The 18,320-nt window shown below is 43.9% G+C and overlaps 1 protein-coding gene across 1 annotated transcript in view; it reads left to right on the forward strand.

Annotated features, from left to right (window-relative positions):
* Positions 1–18,320, forward strand: part of LOC124613777 (nephrin-like) — a 1,004,503-nt gene that overhangs the window by 784,787 nt on the left and 201,396 nt on the right. The window contains exon 8 of the mRNA XM_047142494.1: positions 7,056–7,186. Coding sequence (XP_046998450.1) covers positions 7,056–7,186 — 131 coding nt within the window. The remainder of the gene's footprint in view (positions 1–7,055; positions 7,187–18,320) is intronic.

Below are 18,320 nucleotides of genomic sequence, written 5' to 3' on the forward strand. Positions count from 1 at the left end.
AGTAGTATCGTGTACACCAGTTATAAAAGAACACTCCATTGGCGGAGCTGCCATTTGTACTCAAGTGGTTCATGTGAAAAGGGAGCATGCCGTTTCGGAAATCGTTAGGGAATTCAATAATCCGCGATCCACAGTGTTAAGAATAAGCCGAGAATGCCAAATTACAGGCATTGCTTCACACAAAGGATAACGCAGAGGCTGACGGCCTTCACTTAACGGCTGAGGACAGCGGCCTTTGGCGTAGGGTTGTCACTGCGTCAAATAAGCCCAGAAATCAATGTAGGACGTACTATGAAAGTATCCGTTAGCACAGTGTGGCGAAATTTGGCGTTAACTGGCTATGGCAGCAGCCGACCGACGCCACTGCATTTGCTAATAGCATGACATCGCCTGTAGCGCATCTTGAAAGCTCGTGACCATATCGGTTGAGCCGTAGACGACTGGAAAACCTTCGCTTAGTCAGATGAATTCACATTGCAGTTGGTAAGAGCTATTGGTAGGGTTCGAGTGTGGAGCACACACAACGAAGTCATGGATACAGTTTGTCAACAAGCCACGGTGCAAGTTTGTGGTTGCTCGGTAATAGTGTGGAGTGCGTTTACACGCAATGAGTTGGGTCCTCTAGTCCAACTGAACGAACTATTGACCGGAAATGGCTATGTCCGGCTACTTGGAGGCCATTTTGAGCCAGTCACACACTTCATCTTCCCAAACAAGGCGAATACATATAGACGACAAGGCACCAAGTTACCGGGCCGCAGTTGTTCATTTGAAGAACGTTCTGGACAGTTCGATCAATGATCTGGCCACCCACACCGCCCGACATAAATTCCATCGAACATTTGTGGGACATAGTCTAGAGATCATTTGCGCACAAAATCTGCCACCGGCCACAATTTCACTATTACGGGCGGAAACAGAAGCAGCACGGGTCAATATATCTGCAGGGGACTTTCAGCGACTTACTGAGACCATACTACGTCGAGTTGTTGCACCACGCCTCAAAAAAGGAGTTGCGACACGATATTACGAGGTATCCCATGGCTTTTGTCTCCTCAGTTTAGGATCCATACGGCCATTCACTCAATTCACGACAGCTTGAGCACACCAATGGATGGTCGCCGTATAACAATACATGCAATCTCCCGTACTATGGCTCATGCTGTTTCTTCGAAAGCAGGTAACAAATAAGAAAAAATTTGGAAATTTGTGGTAAGGTCTTATGGGACCAAACTGCTGAGGTCATCGCTCCCTAAGCTTACACACTACTTAATCTATCTTCAAACTAACTAACGCTAAGGACAGCACACACACCCATGCCCGAGGGAGGACTCGAACCTCCGACGGAGGGAGCGGCGCGGACCGTTACATGACGCCTCAGACCGCTGGCTACCCAGCGCGGCAATATACAAGAAATTTTTTGGTTACTGACATTTTATCTTTATTTAGCGACTATGTAGCCTTATGTATTTTTAAGGGCTTCGGTCTCCATTGCTTTTCACTCGTGAGCAGATACAGATTATCGCATCGATCATTAAACATCACAAAATAAGTTCTTAAAATGTTAATATAACCGAAGTTCTGGCCCTGTTGCAGCAACCATGCTAACAGGCTAGATTCTTATAGCGGAATATAGGTAAAACTCCCGAAAATCACAAATATATGCAAAGCTATAGAGAGGTACGTGACAAGTAAAATGCGATTACGGAGCTGAATGAAGTCCTATTCTTCAATTCTTTGCTTTGGAGATAAATAAGTATTGAAAACAACTGCAGAGATACTAAATCTGAAGCAACGGTAGCTTCTTACGTCGGAGCTACCCATTTAACGGATCACTTTAAGTCGAAAAAGACGTGTATAGTGTTGGTATAGCCTAATAAATGACAAAAGAGGACATCAGGAGGACCGTTGGTTTTTCTTCGCCGAACCTCATTTGGTCATGTACTCAGTCAACAATAAATACAGCAAACAGACTCCAGAAACTTAAAGTCGTACGATGAAAACCTTGGCTGAACGCTACCAGTTGAACTCCGGTGTTTCACACGTATGGGAAGCCGCTAAAATATCACCCTTACACTAGCTAGTTCTTAGTATTTTCTGTATAGAAAAATACTATACCTTCAAATGAAGAATGTTGTGAGTGCATAAAGACAACTGGATGTGTGAAACAAACGGTGATGGAAACTTCCAGGCGGACATCGAAAAGCAGAACGCCCAGTGGGCGCCAGCTTGCGTCCCATCGCTATCTACATCTACATCTACATTCATACTCCGCAAGCCACCTGACGGTGTGTGGCGGAGGGTCATTGAGTTAGGTCTTATCATTGGCGCTAGGGACGTGGGAATATGACACTGACAGATGGCAGAGACTACTCGTTGTGGTGCAAAAACAGGCGGTAACAGGTCGAACTCGGCATAATAGTCCCTCAATACGGTCTACATCATGAACAGATCGTAGTATTGTCAATTACGAAATTTTTCTTGTATTCATCCATACCACTTCCTCCCAAAATATGGAAAGCAAAGAAAAAGAGGTGTGGCTGCATCCTTTAAGTCTTTCCACAGCCGGCCTTGGTGGCCGAGTTGTCCTAGGCGCTTCAGTCTGGAACAGCGCGACCGCTACGGTCAGAGGTTCGAATCCTGCCTCGGGCATGGATGTGTTCAAATGGCTCTGAGCACTATGGGACTTAACTTCTGAGGTCATCAGTCCCCTAGAACTTAGAACTACTTCCACCTAACTAACCTAAGGACATCAAACACAGCCATGCCCGAAGCAGGCTTCGAACCTGCGTCCGTATCGGTCGCGCAGTTCCAGACTGTAGTGCCTAGAACCGCTCGGCTACCCCGGCCAGCCATGGATGTGTGTGATGTCCTGAAGTTGGTTAGGTTTAAGTAGTTCTAAGTTCTAGGCGACCGATGATCACATATGTTAATTCCCACAGTGCTCAGAGCCATTTGAACCAAGTCTTGTCACAAAATCCCAAGCTTTGAACACGTGTTATGTCTTACCTGGTGTCAAAAGGAACTCCTCTCCACGATCAGGCCCTGAAAACCACATGCCGTGTCACCATCCACCGACGGATTTGCTTGGGTGCATTAAGGAGGAGCATGTGGTCAACACAACGCTCTCCTAGCCCCTCCTGTCCCACGTTTCCAACCTCGGAACCACCACTACTTCTCAACCGGTCTTAAGAGCTCGAGTGCTCCCCGTGCCAGTCTATAACTGCTTCCAGTATCTGGAGTTGGTCTCTGTCCCTCAGCACAATTTTCATCCGCTCTGTTCGATTAACTACAGCGATGGACGAAAGAGAGGCATTATATTTTTAAAACTGTGTTTTTCACTCCTTTCATATCTGCATAACCTTCGTCATCTGATTTCTTTTTCTGATTTACACTCTGGAGCAGCACTGCACAAGGTATGTGGTTCCTTTTTGACTGCGCTGGAACTGACGTTGATTCTTGCAAATAAAATAGAAAACAAGTGCGTCTTAATATGTCTGATGATTATACACTTGTCTTGGTCGTTAAAAAGTTCTTTCTTTGCTTTAACTTCGCAGACGCGTTTCTTGTTATCCCAACCTCACATTTATGGCTTAAGAATGCAATGTAAGACGAAATACAGAAATGTACAATAGAATACTTTTAACATCGATCCTTAGTCTCTTGTCGCTTGTAATCATTCTATTACCACATCAATGCCCACACTGGCTCAGACAGCACGACATGTTCTGAGATAAACAACCTTTGCTACAAGGGAGCGAGTTTTACAAAGGCTCGCTACATTTTATTAACTAATATTAAAAAGAACTAATGCATAGTACACCAAATTACAAAAAAAAAAAAAAAAAACGTTAACGCACTGTGACCGACGGTCACTCCTTACCTTAAAATCGAACAGCACTGAAATATAACTCTCACGCCCTTACATCTTACGGCTCATTTATTAATTTGTTTTATAACTGAAGTTAATTGGAAATGAACGTTTGGCATCATTGGCTTTGAGACCCCTTGCGGGGCAGGTCCGGCCGCCTTGAGGCAGGTCTTATTACATTTGACGCCACATTGGGCGACCTGTGCGCCGGATGGGGATGAAATGATGGTGAAGACAACACAACACCCAGTAGCTGAGCGGAGAAAATCCCCGACCCCGCCGGGAATCGAACCCGGCCCGTAGGACGGCAATCCGTCACGCTGACCACGCAGCTATCGGGGCGGACGATGAAGATAATTATAGATGTAGGCTACTTCTAACAAGCATTGATATGTTACAGATGTCTATTGCGATTGGCAGTATGATACTGTTACTAGCGATGCTTAGCAGCAAAGATTGTTTACCTTATAGCTTTTTGTACTGCCTCATCCAGTTTGGGCACTGATATTGTAAAGAATGTCTATAACCAACAAGGTACTGCGTAACGATGTAGAAGGTATGTTTCTGAGCTTCAATGCTTCATTGTAACGGTCCGCAGCTCGTGGTCTAGTGGCTAGTGTTGTTGCCTCTGGACCACGGGGTCCCGGGTTCGATTCCCGGCCCGGTTGGGGATTTTCTCTGCTCGGGGACTGGGTGTTTCTGTTGTCCTCATCATTTCACCATTATCATCATTCGTGAGAGTGACTAGATTGGACTGTGAAAAGAAAATGGACTGTGTAAAAAATGGGACCTTGTACGATCGCTGATGATCGAGCAATTGAGCACAAACAACAAATCATCATAATCATTCATTGTAATGCACGTATCTGTATTCCGTCTTAGACTGTATTCTTAAGCCACATATATGATAATTGGGTAGCCAGAAACGCGTCATGAGAAATAAGAGAGAGATAAAAAGAATAGGCAACAAGGAGTGTCTACAATTGTCAGTGACAACACGGTCGCAATATCCCTCGAAATGTACCTGTCAGAAACTTCGACCCATGTTCAGCCTCGTGGCTGCTGTAGGACCTGCAGATAAGACAATCACTTCCACATCCCTCAGGTGGTGTTTGCCTGCATTCAGGTGCTAAACAGCTGCGTGACAGATTGTGAGTCAAGATTTCTCATATGTATATATGTAACATGCTCCAATAAGGTCCGTAGGTGGCACCGAAGGTGTTAACGTCCTGCCTGACTAGGAGAGAGAAGGGGGTGCAGCTCACACCCAAATTAATGTTACACCCCGTCCCCATGGTCACTTCATGGGAGGGGACGAGAAAAGAAGTATTAAAAAACATATGAACTCTTTGCTGCTCCGGATCACGTTCAGATTTCGTCGATTGGTTTTTAAAAGACCCTAGTGATTCCAATATATACATCAGAGCAAAATCTGCTGTCGCGGTACACACCAAAGGTGTCAAAACACTTTCACTCTAGTTGCAGCCCCATGATGTCCGTAGAGTAGGGTTGAAACGCCTAGGGGATGGCTACACTATCGAACGTTGTGAAGAACGGCGTGCTTTTGCTAATCGCACTGCGAACTGAAACGTGTGGGAATGAACGCTCGAAGTGAAGGGGTGGTTTAATTGACGCCCTTCCTTCATGACCTCCCTGAAACGTTCTCGTGTCGATTCTGAGTGACGTTGTGCCTGAAATGTTTTCCTCGACCACTCATAAGAAAACCGCGTGATTTAAACGCAGGCTGCCGCTGTTCTGACCTCCACTGCTGTGGAGTCAAAGGAAGAGGTGAAATGTTGGGGTGTAAAAGTAACGACTTTCCCGTCGTGTGAGGCGTATAAGTTGGTATTGGGTAGAATTGTGATGAAATTTGGTGTTGAAGTGACATAATGAACATAACTCAAATAAATCCAAAGGTATAATATGAAGCTTCATAAAAAATTAAAAAGAATAAAAATCATATCCTAAAAATTTAAGCATATAACCATCTTTACTTCAATTTTCATTGTCATATTATTTATAATTTCATAGAAGTACTCCCTTACGTCATTGCAGTACATCTACTGCTCACATAAACTTCTGAGCTGCGGCTTTTTTTGCGTGTGATGACACCAAGATCTCTGAAATGTCGCCGAACCCGAGGGTGACGTCGCAAGGCGCCATACTTTTTCACTGGTGCAAAATGACGTCCCGATACACCTGACCTGTTACAATTCCTCTGTCAAAGACATGCAGGGGTGTACGTGCACCAATCATAATTCCACCCCACACCATCAAACCATGATCTCCATACAGGTCCGTTTCAAGGACACTAAGGGGTTGGTATCTAGTTCCTGGTTCACGCCAGATGAAAACCCGGCTAGAATCACTCTTCACACTGTACTGGACTCGTCCGTGAACATAACCTGGGACCGCTGTTCCAATGGCCATGTACTGTGTTCTTGACACCAGGCTTTACGGGTTCTCCTGTGACCAAGGGTCAGTGGAATGCACCTTGCCGGTCTCCGAGCGAATAAACCATGTCTCTTCAGTCGTCTGTAGACTGTGTGTCTGGAGACAACTGTTCCAGTGGCTGCGGTAAGGTCCAGAGTAAGGCTACCTGCAGTACTCCGTAGCCGTCTGCGTGCACTGATAATGAGATATCGACCTTCTTGTGGTGTTTTGCACTGTGGACGTCCCGTACCGTAGCGCCTGGACACGTTTCCTGTCTGCTGGAATCGTTGACATTACCTTCAGATCACACTTTGTGACACATGGAGGGCCCGTGCTACGACCTGCTGTGTTTGACCAGCCTCCAGTAGCCCTAGTATTCTACCCTTAATAACGTCATCAATATGTGGTCTTTGAGCCATTTTGACCACAAAGTCACCATTAGCACGTCTGAAAACGTCTGCACACTTACTCGCTGCACCGTACTCTGACATCCACCAACACACCTCTGGATATGTGGTCTGCTGCCAGCGCCACTGCGCGACGACCACAGGTCAAATGATTTAAACCCACGAACCGCCCACCAGAACGTTGTATCAGCTTAATCCTTAACTTATGAGCATGAGTGTATTAACTGAGCTATAGGAGTGCATTTGCCTGCAGTAATTCTGTGAGCAGCTGAGCAGTGTGCACTCGCGCTTGATGTGCTGCGGCCGGAGCCGACAGACTGCCTGTAGCGGCGCCGCCTTTGCAGATGTCCCCGTGACGACGCTGAAGCTGGGGACGTCGCTGCGGCCCGAGAGCATCCGCGAAGGCTCCGACGTCTACTTCGACTGCCACGTGAAGGCGCAGCCGCCCGTCACCCGCGTCGAGTGGAGGCACAACGTAAGTACTCGCCACTTGCCGGCTCCCGTACTGTGTACTTTGTCGTTCTGCTGTTGTGGCCAGAGAAATGGCCCGACGCAGCTCTCCAAGCAAGGCAATTCTGTGCAGTCTTAACAACTCGAGCCATCTTACAGTAGTCAACTCTAGGTCCTCTCTTGAAATTTTTATCACGCACTCTTCCCTCCTTAACACAACAACAAATGACTTGATGTTGTTTTAGAATGTTCTAATCAGCCGATCCGTTCTCTTATGTCGAATGCCGTAATTTTTCCCTTCCCTATTCGATTCAGCACCTCTTCATCAGTTTCACAGTACAGTAGAGCGTCGATTATCCGAAGTAATTGGGGGACATGGGTGTTCGGAAAACTGGTTTGTTCGGATAACCGAACTGTACATGTTTATTTGCCAAAAAGAAGTACTGTACAGATAATTTATTCATAAAACAGGCATCTCTTTTAGTATTACAAAGTAACATACAAAAGCAACTTCAGTTTTTTTATATCCGTAATTGTCGACTTCCCCACGTTGCACTCATTGAATAAAGTAGTTGCAGATTCACCTTCTTCTAACCTTTCAATAATCTCGCACTTGTCCCTCATACAAAGGACAACACGTTTACGTTTAAGCATTTTGTATCGTCAAGTTCACTTCTTCACGCAGCAGCACACAAGTGGTCGTAACAGAGAACAGAAGGTGACTGTTTGCACCGTGAGAAGCTCTTCTCGGGTGCGCGCAATCCTTCAAACTGCGCGGAGCGGCACGCCTAAACTCTAAGCTGGCGCAGCTGTTGCTGTGAACAGCTTTGATACAGCCGCTACTTCTACTGCCAGTGCCAAGCCGACAGAAGTGTGCTGATTGTTGAAACACAGCGACTGGCGGCTTCACCTGTCAGCAGCGCCCTGTGAAGGCCTCATTAGAAGCAATGTTCCGCCAGCGGTGGCCCAGTAGGGCGACTACTGTGGGAAACTTGGTTTGGGAGCGAGGGGGATGATGGACGGTAGGGTGGAAGAGTAAAAGGTGTGAGTGAGTACACAGTTCGGTTAAGCGGTCATTCGGTTGACCGACGTTCGGATAATCAACGTTCTACTGTATATCCATATATTGTTGTTGTTGTTGTAGTCTTCAGTCCAAAGACTGGTTTTATGCGGCTCTCTATTCTACTCTATCCTGTGCAAGCTTCTTCATCTTCCAATACCTACTGCAACCTACATCCTTCTGAATCTGTTTAGTGCATTCATCTCTTGATCTGCCTCTGCGATTTTTACCCTCCACGCTGCCTTCCAATACTAAATTGGTGATCCCTTGATGACTCAGAATATGCCCTACCAACCGATCCCTTCTTCTAGTCAAGTTGTGCCACAAATTGCTCTTCTCTCCAACTCTATTCAATACTTCCTCATTAGTTGTGTGATCTACCCATCTAACCTTCAGCATTCTTCTGGAGCACCACATTTCAAAAGCTTCTATTCTCTTCTTGTCCAAACTATTTATCATCCATGTTTCACTTCCATACATGGCTACACTCCATACAAATTCTTTCAGAAATGACTTCCTGACACTTAAATCTATACATGATGTTAACAAATTTCTCTTCTTCAGAAACGCTTTCCTTGCTATTGCCAGTCTACATTTCATATCCTCTCTACTTCGAACATCTTCAGTTATTTTTCTCCCCAAATAGCAAAAGTCATTCACTACTTTAAGGGTCTCATTTCCTAATCTAATTCCCGCAGCATCACCCGATTTAAATCGACTACATTCCATTATCTTCGTTTTGCTTTTGTTGATGTTAATCTTATATCCTACCTTCAAGACACTGTCCATTCCGTTCAGCTGCTCTTCCAGGTCCTTTGCTGTCACTAACAGAATTACAATGTCATCGGCGAATATAGTACGTTCAAAATCAGTTGCGACTTTTGACGTTTGACTGACTGTAGGGGGAAGAGACACCGTGGCGCAGGTAACACCAATGGCGATCCGGCTTTCCCTAACACTCCGCCAGCGGTTCGGCTGGTAAAGCGCCCCTGTTGCTTCTCTATGAGTAAACATTACCACATAGTGACACGCATCAACGCTCATCAAATCTCGTTGGTCGTTTTTTCTCGCTTTGAAATGTTCTGTAGTCATCAGGTATTGTGAACAAGTGTTTCGTGTTGACGTTGCATTAATAACAACAGTGCAGTACATCGAAATACGAGATTTGCAATAAAAATGTCGTCCAAGAACACGTCATCGGCTGACAAGACAACGTTCTGCTGCACAACGTTCCCCGGAATTCGCCAGTAGTAATGGACAAAACCCATACCACACTGCTGCGATGCACAAAGCATCAGCAGTGCAGTGTACGTAAGCTGATATTTTGCTCTGGGTACGCCGGCCGGAGTTACCGAGTGGTTCTAGGCGCTTCAGTCTGGAACCGAAATAGTGTATTGTTAAACTAACAACTACGTGCAAGTCAAATCAATAGTTTACAAAACAGACCATTCTCACAAGGGAACCTCCCCATCGCACCCCCCTCAGATTTAGTTGGCACAGTGGATAGGCCTTGATAAACTGGACACAGATCAATTGAGAAAACAGGAAGATGTTGTGTGGAACTGTGAAAAAATAAGCAAAATATACAAACCGAGTAGTCCATGGGACACTTAGGCAACTTCGTGGAGAACCGGCAGCTCAGGAGCGCTGTGGTCCCGTGGTAGCGTGAGCAGCTGCAGGAGGAAAGGTCCTTGGTTCAAGTCTACCCTCGAGCGAAAATTTTACTTTCTTTATTTTTGCGTTGTTATTATCTGTCCGTTCGTTCATTGACGTTTCTGTTCACTGTAATAAGTTTAGTGTCTTTGTTTTGCGACCGCATCGCAAAACCGTGCGATTAGTAGACGAAAGGACGTGCCTCTCCAATGGGAACCGAAAACATTTGATCGCAAGGTCATAGGTCAACCGATTCCTCCACAGGAAAACACATCTGATATATTCTATACGACACTGGTGACGGCATGTGCGTCACATGACAGGAATATGTTGTCGACCAACCTAACTTGTACACTTGGCGAATTGGTAAAAAGATTCTTCTACCTTGCCCGATTTGCGTTTTCTTGTGAATGTGATAATCACTCCCAAAAAAAGTTATGAAAACATAAGAGTTTGTCACATAAACTGAAAATAAAAAATTAAACTTCTCTGTCTATGGAAGATTTGAACCAGTGTCCTTTCGTTCCGCAGCTGCTAACCTTACCACGAGACCACGACGCCCCCGCCCTTCTAGTGTCCTTGATGTTGCCAATCTTTCCATGAACTACTCAGTTTGTACATTTTGCTTATTTTTTCACAGTTCCACACAACTTCTTCCTGTTTTCTCAATTGATCTGTGTTCAGTTTTTCAAGACCTATCCACTGTGCCAACTTATAACTAAATCTGAGGGGGGTGCGATGGGGAGGTTCCCTTGTCAGTATAAAAATAAACGTGTAGCTTCATCTCTTATATTGTTACAAAATCCAAAGCAGTTCTCGTTTCACTAGCTACCGATAGCCCTCTTTAATTACATTATTTGAATACAAAATCTGTAGTCTCCTGAAAATCACGTTACATATGTAAGTTTTGCATATTAACCATATGGCAAAACACTCTCGTCTTTGGGCGCTATCATTTGCCAAGATCTTGTTTCGATATCTCAAAACATTTATAAGATACGAAGAATTTATGAATATTTCATTCTATCTTTTTCACTGACGCACGATTTCGTGGCGGAGCGCTTTACATACATTCCATTTTCTTGAAATTGGAAACAGACTGCTGGATCCTTCCAAATTTAAAAAATAATTCAATATATCACCTACATTTAATCCACAGGTAACATCTAACCTAACACGCACCACACACAAATTCATAGCGTCACCTGTTTTTCGCGGCAATCTAAAAATTTCTTGCATTAGTTGATGTACTATTGAAACATCGCAACGACTATGACCATTAACAGAATGATAGACGGTTCATCAAGAAGGTGACGAATTAAACTATAAAATGTGTCAGAATAAGAGTTTACTACCGAATAGTTTCTTGAAAATCGTTTCAGAAAGATCGCAGATCAGACGGCATTCTGTTCACACAGTAGCACAACCCTGCCAGATTCCGTGCCGAATAGAGCTGGCATTATACTGTACTGTTGCCACCTGCTGACGTGCGCAGCACACGCTGGCAACTACGCATCCCTCCATTGGCTCCGTATTGAACTGTCGAAATTCCCAACTTATTTTAAACGTACTATAATCTTCACATTTTGTATAGGAACTTCTACTGTTGCACTACAGAATAATTCTTCCAGAAAAAACTTCGTAGAACTTATATTTATATCGATATTAATATTTTTTTCAATTTCAGGAATGATTCTCTCTTTAAGGCCAATCTAGAATTGTTCCCATCTTCTTTTACATCCTCTTCCATTTCCATAGCTTTCTCTACAAAATCGTTTCCTTTGTACACTCCTTCATTGTTTCCAGCCCTCCCTTCGTACCTTAGTAATGAGCTGCCATTTGAGCTCTTGGTATTCAGACAGCTGCTTTCTTCTCCAAATGTTTCCTTGATTTTCCTGTTAGTGGCGTGAAGATTTTCTGTAGTCACACTTTGCATTTATCCTATAGGTTCTTTTGATTTGCCAATATTAACTTTCACTTCCTCTAAGTCTTATACCGAGACATCTGTACTCCTTTTCGTCTGCTTTTTTCATTGCATTTTGATATTTTCTCCTGTCATAAAAAAGCAATGTCTAGCTGTTATCCAAGGATTTCTACTGTGATTTCTCTCTTTGCCTTTGCTGCCATCACTATTTTATCCTTCATTTGTCTTCCTTTATATTATCGCCTGTTTTTGCTGCACTTTTGGCGAATTTTACCTGTGAAACTCTCCCCTATAAATGGCTCTTACAGTTTATCCGCGTATTATCTCCTGAATTTCCTACCGTTTTGTCAATTCTTCAGTTTCAATTTGCAGTTCATAAACAATAACGTTTCATCTGGGTCCACATATGATCATGTAACAGTTTTACTGTATAACATCTGAGTTGAAAATCTGTGTCTTCCTCAGTTTTTACCTCTCTTCCACATACACAACCTTTCCTATCATGATTTTTAAATCGACTGTTATCAATAATCAAAGTCTGATCTCTGCAGTATTCTAACAGATGGCTTTCCATTTCATTTCTTTCTTCCAGTCCAAGTGCTTCTACTACATTTACTTCTGTTCCTTTTTTCTTCATCTTGAATTCTAGTCTCTCACCACAAATTTTCTTCTCACACAAAGATTTTCTTTCTTTTCATTTCGTCACACATTCGTTCTACTTGTTAATCCTTCGCAGAGTTTTTAGACAGAAGTGGAAGTAAGACTGTAGTGAGATTTGTGTTTATCTTGACTATGATAAATAGTAGTTTACCAAAAATTTTTTATTATTTATTTGTTAGTGATGTGGTTTTTTGTGCTTTGTAGAAACAAATATGCCAGCTTGATTGTATCTTTGTCATAGAATCATGACGCTTATTTTGAAAAAATAAATGAAAATGAGGGCTTTTATATGGCCACCACAGAGAACTGAATCAACGTACATATTCAGAAAACATTGCGTGTGTTCCGAATATATCTATATCAGACCACAGAACTAGCGATTATAATGTCTATCTTTCATTATTTCGATCCTCCTTTCATTTCGGTCCACAGTTATTTCACAGAGATGGCTTTCGTAATGGCTGTGACAGGCAGAAGAATCTGCAATCGGTAAGAAGTGCAACGACTGGGTTCTACGTGTGGAAGAATGTAATTTAAGATCATAACAAATACATTTGTTTCCTCAAAATACGTATGTTTAGCACCACGGCTCAATCGTCTGGAATTAAGCTGTACAAAACTTATTCCTAAACAGTTTAAAATATTTGCTTAAAAGGAGACAGAGTATGTCAATCTGGAAAGCGACTCGGTTTTAAACCGATCAGCGCGTCCCTCTCGAGTAACCCGCAACAGCCAAAGAGATTCATTTTTCCTTAGGAAACCTTTCTGTGAACATTGATGTATGCCGATCAATGGTTTCCTCCATATTGTGACGTGGCCACGCTTAAGTCGCGATACAAACTTACTTATTGTTCGCTGTAGCAAGAACCGTTACGAATTGACAGACGTTAACCTCATCCCTGCTACAATTTATCAAAGCTCACCTCCCTACCTCCTCACTTATCTCTCTCTATCTCTCTCTATCTCTATCTATCTCTCCCTCGAAGAAATAGTTCGAGGTTTATTTCCTGGTAGCTAGTATTTCCGTGGTCACTGTAACGCGTATCATTAGTGGACAGTGTGTGGTGTCGATAAACTCATTATTCAGAACTTCTCAGGTAGAAGTCGCAGCTGTTGAACTGGGTAAGAGTGTAGCGGACTTACTGATAAGACATTTCTTACCAGTCATGATTTACAGAAGAGATACTGCAGATCCAACCAAGTTCCTTTAGGAAGCACAAGAGCGTTACGGATACAGTCAATAAACTACGTGCCACTAAAGTGCTTATCACGGAGAAGGCTACCGTTGAAACCCGGACAGTGTATTACTTCCTGCTGCATATGTCATTTGATACGAAGACGACGAGAAAATCACAGAAATTAGAGCTCATACGGAAGAGTACCAACAATCATTCTTTCCACACACCATTCGCCAGTGGAAAAGGGAAGAAGAAGAAGAAGAAGATGATGATGACACTGATACTAGATGTACACTATGACGTACGCTGCAATGTGCCTTGCGACTTGTAGATGGATGAGAGGTTAAGCTCAGAACTCGTTTTGTGCGAACTTCCGCCAGAAGTCAATATTCTAAAATTCCGAAATTGCAGAAAACAGTTTCAGAAAAAGTGTACTAGCAGCATTCTGAACGGCCTGATACCATAAGGTGCAACTTGGAAAGTCTAAGGGAAGACAGGTACTTACAGGAACAGAGGTTGGGAAACAGGTGGGGAGTGCAGAGAGAACAGTACAAGGGGAATATGGTCATACAAACAAGGTCATAGTTGAAACATCGAAAGAAGCCCTTAGAGAACACGAGAAGAAGATGAAACCAGTTTGGTGGGATGCAGAAACAGCAGAGATAATCGAACGGAAAAAAGAAACTTGTTTACGTTCCTGAATTTGAATGACGGTCAGAGTAGAGATAGATATAGGACACTGAATCGCGAAGTACAAAGAAAAGTGTTAAAAAGGGAAAACAAGGCGTGGGAAGAAAGATGAGATTATGTACAGAGGATGCTAGGTGGTGGTCGTAGTGCTGAGGAATGGACAACAATCAAATTAATTCGAGTCTCAACTAGTGACACGTGATATGGACTAAGTATTTTCAAGATGTATTCCAGGAAAATCGGCCTGTATTTTCACACAGAGGTGAGGTGAGGATGCAACAGGAGGAGTTATGGCCTATAGATGCTGTAGGTCTTCAGTAGGTTGTGAGAAGTTGTCAGATGAAGCTGGCATCAGGATACGAATCAATACGTCCAGAGCTGGTAACTATTGGCCTACCGAAATTGTCTGAGATGCTAAAGAGGCCGTTTGTGAGAGTGTTAAATGGAGTTGATGTTCCATCGGAATGGAAAACATGTTACACAAATAATTACAGAGAATTGACAGTTCTCCTATTCGCCAGAAGACTGTACTTGAATGTACTGAAAGATATCATAGAGAAAGAATCAAGTCAGAAGCAACGAGCAGAGCACACAAGATTCCAAGCAGGAAGATCAGTGACTGACAATATCTTCGTAATGGAACTAATATGTGAAAAACTCACAAAGGTTGGACTGGAGACACCTGTTGCAATGACTGACCTGGAGAAAGCATATGCGGCAGAAGCTGAAAGTCATAGAGCTAGATCAAAGATTGCTAAAGGCTGTTATGAAATTATGTGAAAGTATCACAGCGAGAGAAAGTACTGAGAATAGCTTGACGAATTCGAGGTTAGTAAGGGTTTGAAGCAGATTGTAGGCTGTCACCAAACTTCTTTAAACTGTGTGTAAGAGCAATCCTGCAGACACGGCATATAAAATACCAGATTGTGGGAGTGACAGTAGAGGACAGCAATATTAAAGCAGCTGACCAGATTGTACTAGTAAAAGGTGAGGATGATATGTACTATATGACAAGAAAGCTTAAAGTGGAATACAGTAATGCTGGATTGAAGAGACACATGAAGTGTGACTACTAGGCTGTCGGAACGGAAAAAGTGAATAATTTGAAGATGAAGGGAGAAGTATATATAGGTTCGGGAATGCCAAAATATCTTGGCGTATTATTTAACAAAGGGGGCACAAACAATCGTGAAATCGCTGACATTATTAGTAAAGAAAGAGCTGCTAATATGACAATGAACTCTGTTCTGTGTAGTAAGAAGGGATGTGTGAGACTATAGTTTAGAGTGTAGTTTTGTACGGAGCAGAAGCCTGGGACGTCAGCAAGAAAAAAAAAGAAAAGAAGTAAAGAAGTGCTTGCCACTGAGATACATTGCTTAAGACGATATTCAAGTTGTAATAGGACGGACATGATAGGAAATGACGTAAACCGACAAAGGATGAAAATGAATAGCAATAAACGTGACGTCGTTCCACAAAAGCAGCTGATGTGGTTTGGCCACACGAACAGAATGAAAAAGACAGATTACCAAATAGGATACTATTATGGACACTATACCAGAGTGAGAAAAGGGGTCGCCCACGACGCAACTCGCAATATGATGAGAAGGAAATAATGGAAGCAAGAAATATGAACGTTGGGGAAAGTCAAGACAAAACAAGACTGCGACTGGGGGTGGAGAAGCGGCGCTTGTCCTAGATAATCAACAAGAATAGGGGGAAGTAAGAGTATCATTCTGTCTGCTGTCACCCCTGGCTTTCTGTAAAATTTGGATTCGTCGTTTCCTTGCATTTCATATGGCAGCTCACGTTCACCCACCTGCCCTTCTAATTATTTGTTGGACCTTCATTTTTGAGTAATTCTGCTCTCAGGTATGGTTAGCGTCATTCTGAAGGTACGAAATTTCGGCAACCTGACTTGTTTTCATCCTCTGAAACACATCCCTCCCTCCTGCTGTCGGTCACAGGTCGGTAACTACCGGGCATGGTTACTTTGGGGGGGGGGGGGGGGGGGTGATGGGAGAAGTGAGCACTTCGGTAACGAGCTGCGATCCTCATCGGCCGTTCCGCACCTCTAGCCCCAGAACGCTGCTAATGTCGGAGAGGCGTGGTCTTAGCTCTTCAGTCGCTGTGGCACGAGCGGATGCTTCCGTAGAAATGTTGACGGAAAACTGTACACATTCAACAAGCATCTACAAACCAACTAGTGGTGTGTAACGGAGGGTACCTTCTGTTCCACTGTCATTTCCCACCTTTCCTGTCCCAGTTGTGAATGGTGGGTGAGAAGAAGAACTATTGATAAGAATCAGTGAGATTGCATTTCTATAATTTTACCTTCAGAGCCTTTAAACGATATAATATTTGGATGAGTAAATACTATGACTGTTCTAGGAAGGTACACTCCCGTAATTTTTACCGTAAATCAGAGCTTGAGGTACACTCTCGGTAATTTTTACAGTAAAGCACGGCTTGATGTATATCGCTTCTGTGGATGCGTTTCCCACTAGAGATGAATGAGCATTTTAGTGACGCTTTTGCGCTTACTACAGGAACATGTGATGAAAAGCTCTAGTCTTATTTGTATCGTCTATGTTTACTTTATCAGTTCCATCTGGCAAGCGTTCTTCAACAATATTTAACTATCGGCCGGACGACGGTTTGAGAGCCACCTGCTTCGTGTGTAGACTACACTTCCCGAGGATTCTTCCAAGAAACCTCAGTTTGCCATCTATCACTCCTACAATTACTGCTAGGTTGGCCGTGGCCTTCAGTATATGAGGTCTTTCTAACCTTGGTTTGTATGTATTGTATATTAACCGGGGACCTAGAAACGACGGACAGGCTCCGTCCCGGCCGCAGCCGCAGTGGTCCACAACCCCACGACGACTACCGCAGTCCACTTCACCCTTCCGCCGCCCCACACCGAACGCAGGGTTATTGTGCTGTTCGGCCCCCGGTGGATTCCCCCCCCCCCCCCCCCCCCCCGCCAGGGAACGTCGGGAACGTCTCACACCAGACGCGTGTAACCCCTATGTTTGAGTGGTAGAGTAATGGTGGTGCACTAGTACGTGGAGAACTTGTTTGCGCAGCAACCGCCGACATAGTGTAACTGAGGCGGAATAAGGGCAATCAGCCCGCATTCTCCGAGGCAGCTGGAAAACCGGACCTAAAAACACATCCGCCGGGCGGACTCGTGCCGTGGACCAGGCGCTCCTTCCAGCCCGGAAAGCCATGCGTTAGCCCGCACGGCCAACCGGGCGGGCTGACCTTGGTTTACAGTGGATGCTCCTTCGCTTTTACAACTTATAACCACATCATCGATAATTCCACTTCGGTAGCTTTAGAGGGGTTGAAATGTCCCTGTTGGATCTGTTACTTATTACTTCTTCTTTGGTTCCATTTTAAACCGCTCCATACCCTCACTGCCAAGTATTTAACGTGTGTGATTACTTCGAATGAATCTTCAACTGAAGTGTAATTTTACAAAAACGGCTCTTTTTGCTTATTTACACCATCTCATGAAAAGTATCCGGACACCGCTACGTAATGCGGAATTGAACACTAAATGTCACGAGAGGCGGATCTGCTACTACAAATGGTTGTATTTTGTTTTCAATAGAGAAGCGGTAACAGCAGAATGGGCTAGACAGGAGAGCTCAGTGACTTTTAACTTGAGTAGTCATTGGATGTCACGTAGGTAACAGAACCAACAGCAATATTTCAACACTTCTAAAACTATCCAAGTCGACTGTTGATTATGTGATTGTGAGGTGGACACGCGAAGGAACATCCACAGTAGACCAAGGCCAAGCGGACCTCACGGACAAGGACCGCCCAGTACTAAGGATGGTGGTGTAAAACATCGTACGAATTCAGCTGAAAGTATCATTCTTGAGTTCCAGAGTACCACCACGAGTCCACGTAGCACAGTGACTGTGTAAGGAGTTAAAAAGAATGGAGTAAAGTAATCGAGCTGCTCCTCGTACGTCACACA

This window comes from Schistocerca americana, chromosome 4 (assembly GCF_021461395.2).
Source record: "Schistocerca americana isolate TAMUIC-IGC-003095 chromosome 4, iqSchAmer2.1, whole genome shotgun sequence".
Taxonomy (NCBI): Eukaryota; Metazoa; Arthropoda; class Insecta; order Orthoptera; family Acrididae; genus Schistocerca; species Schistocerca americana.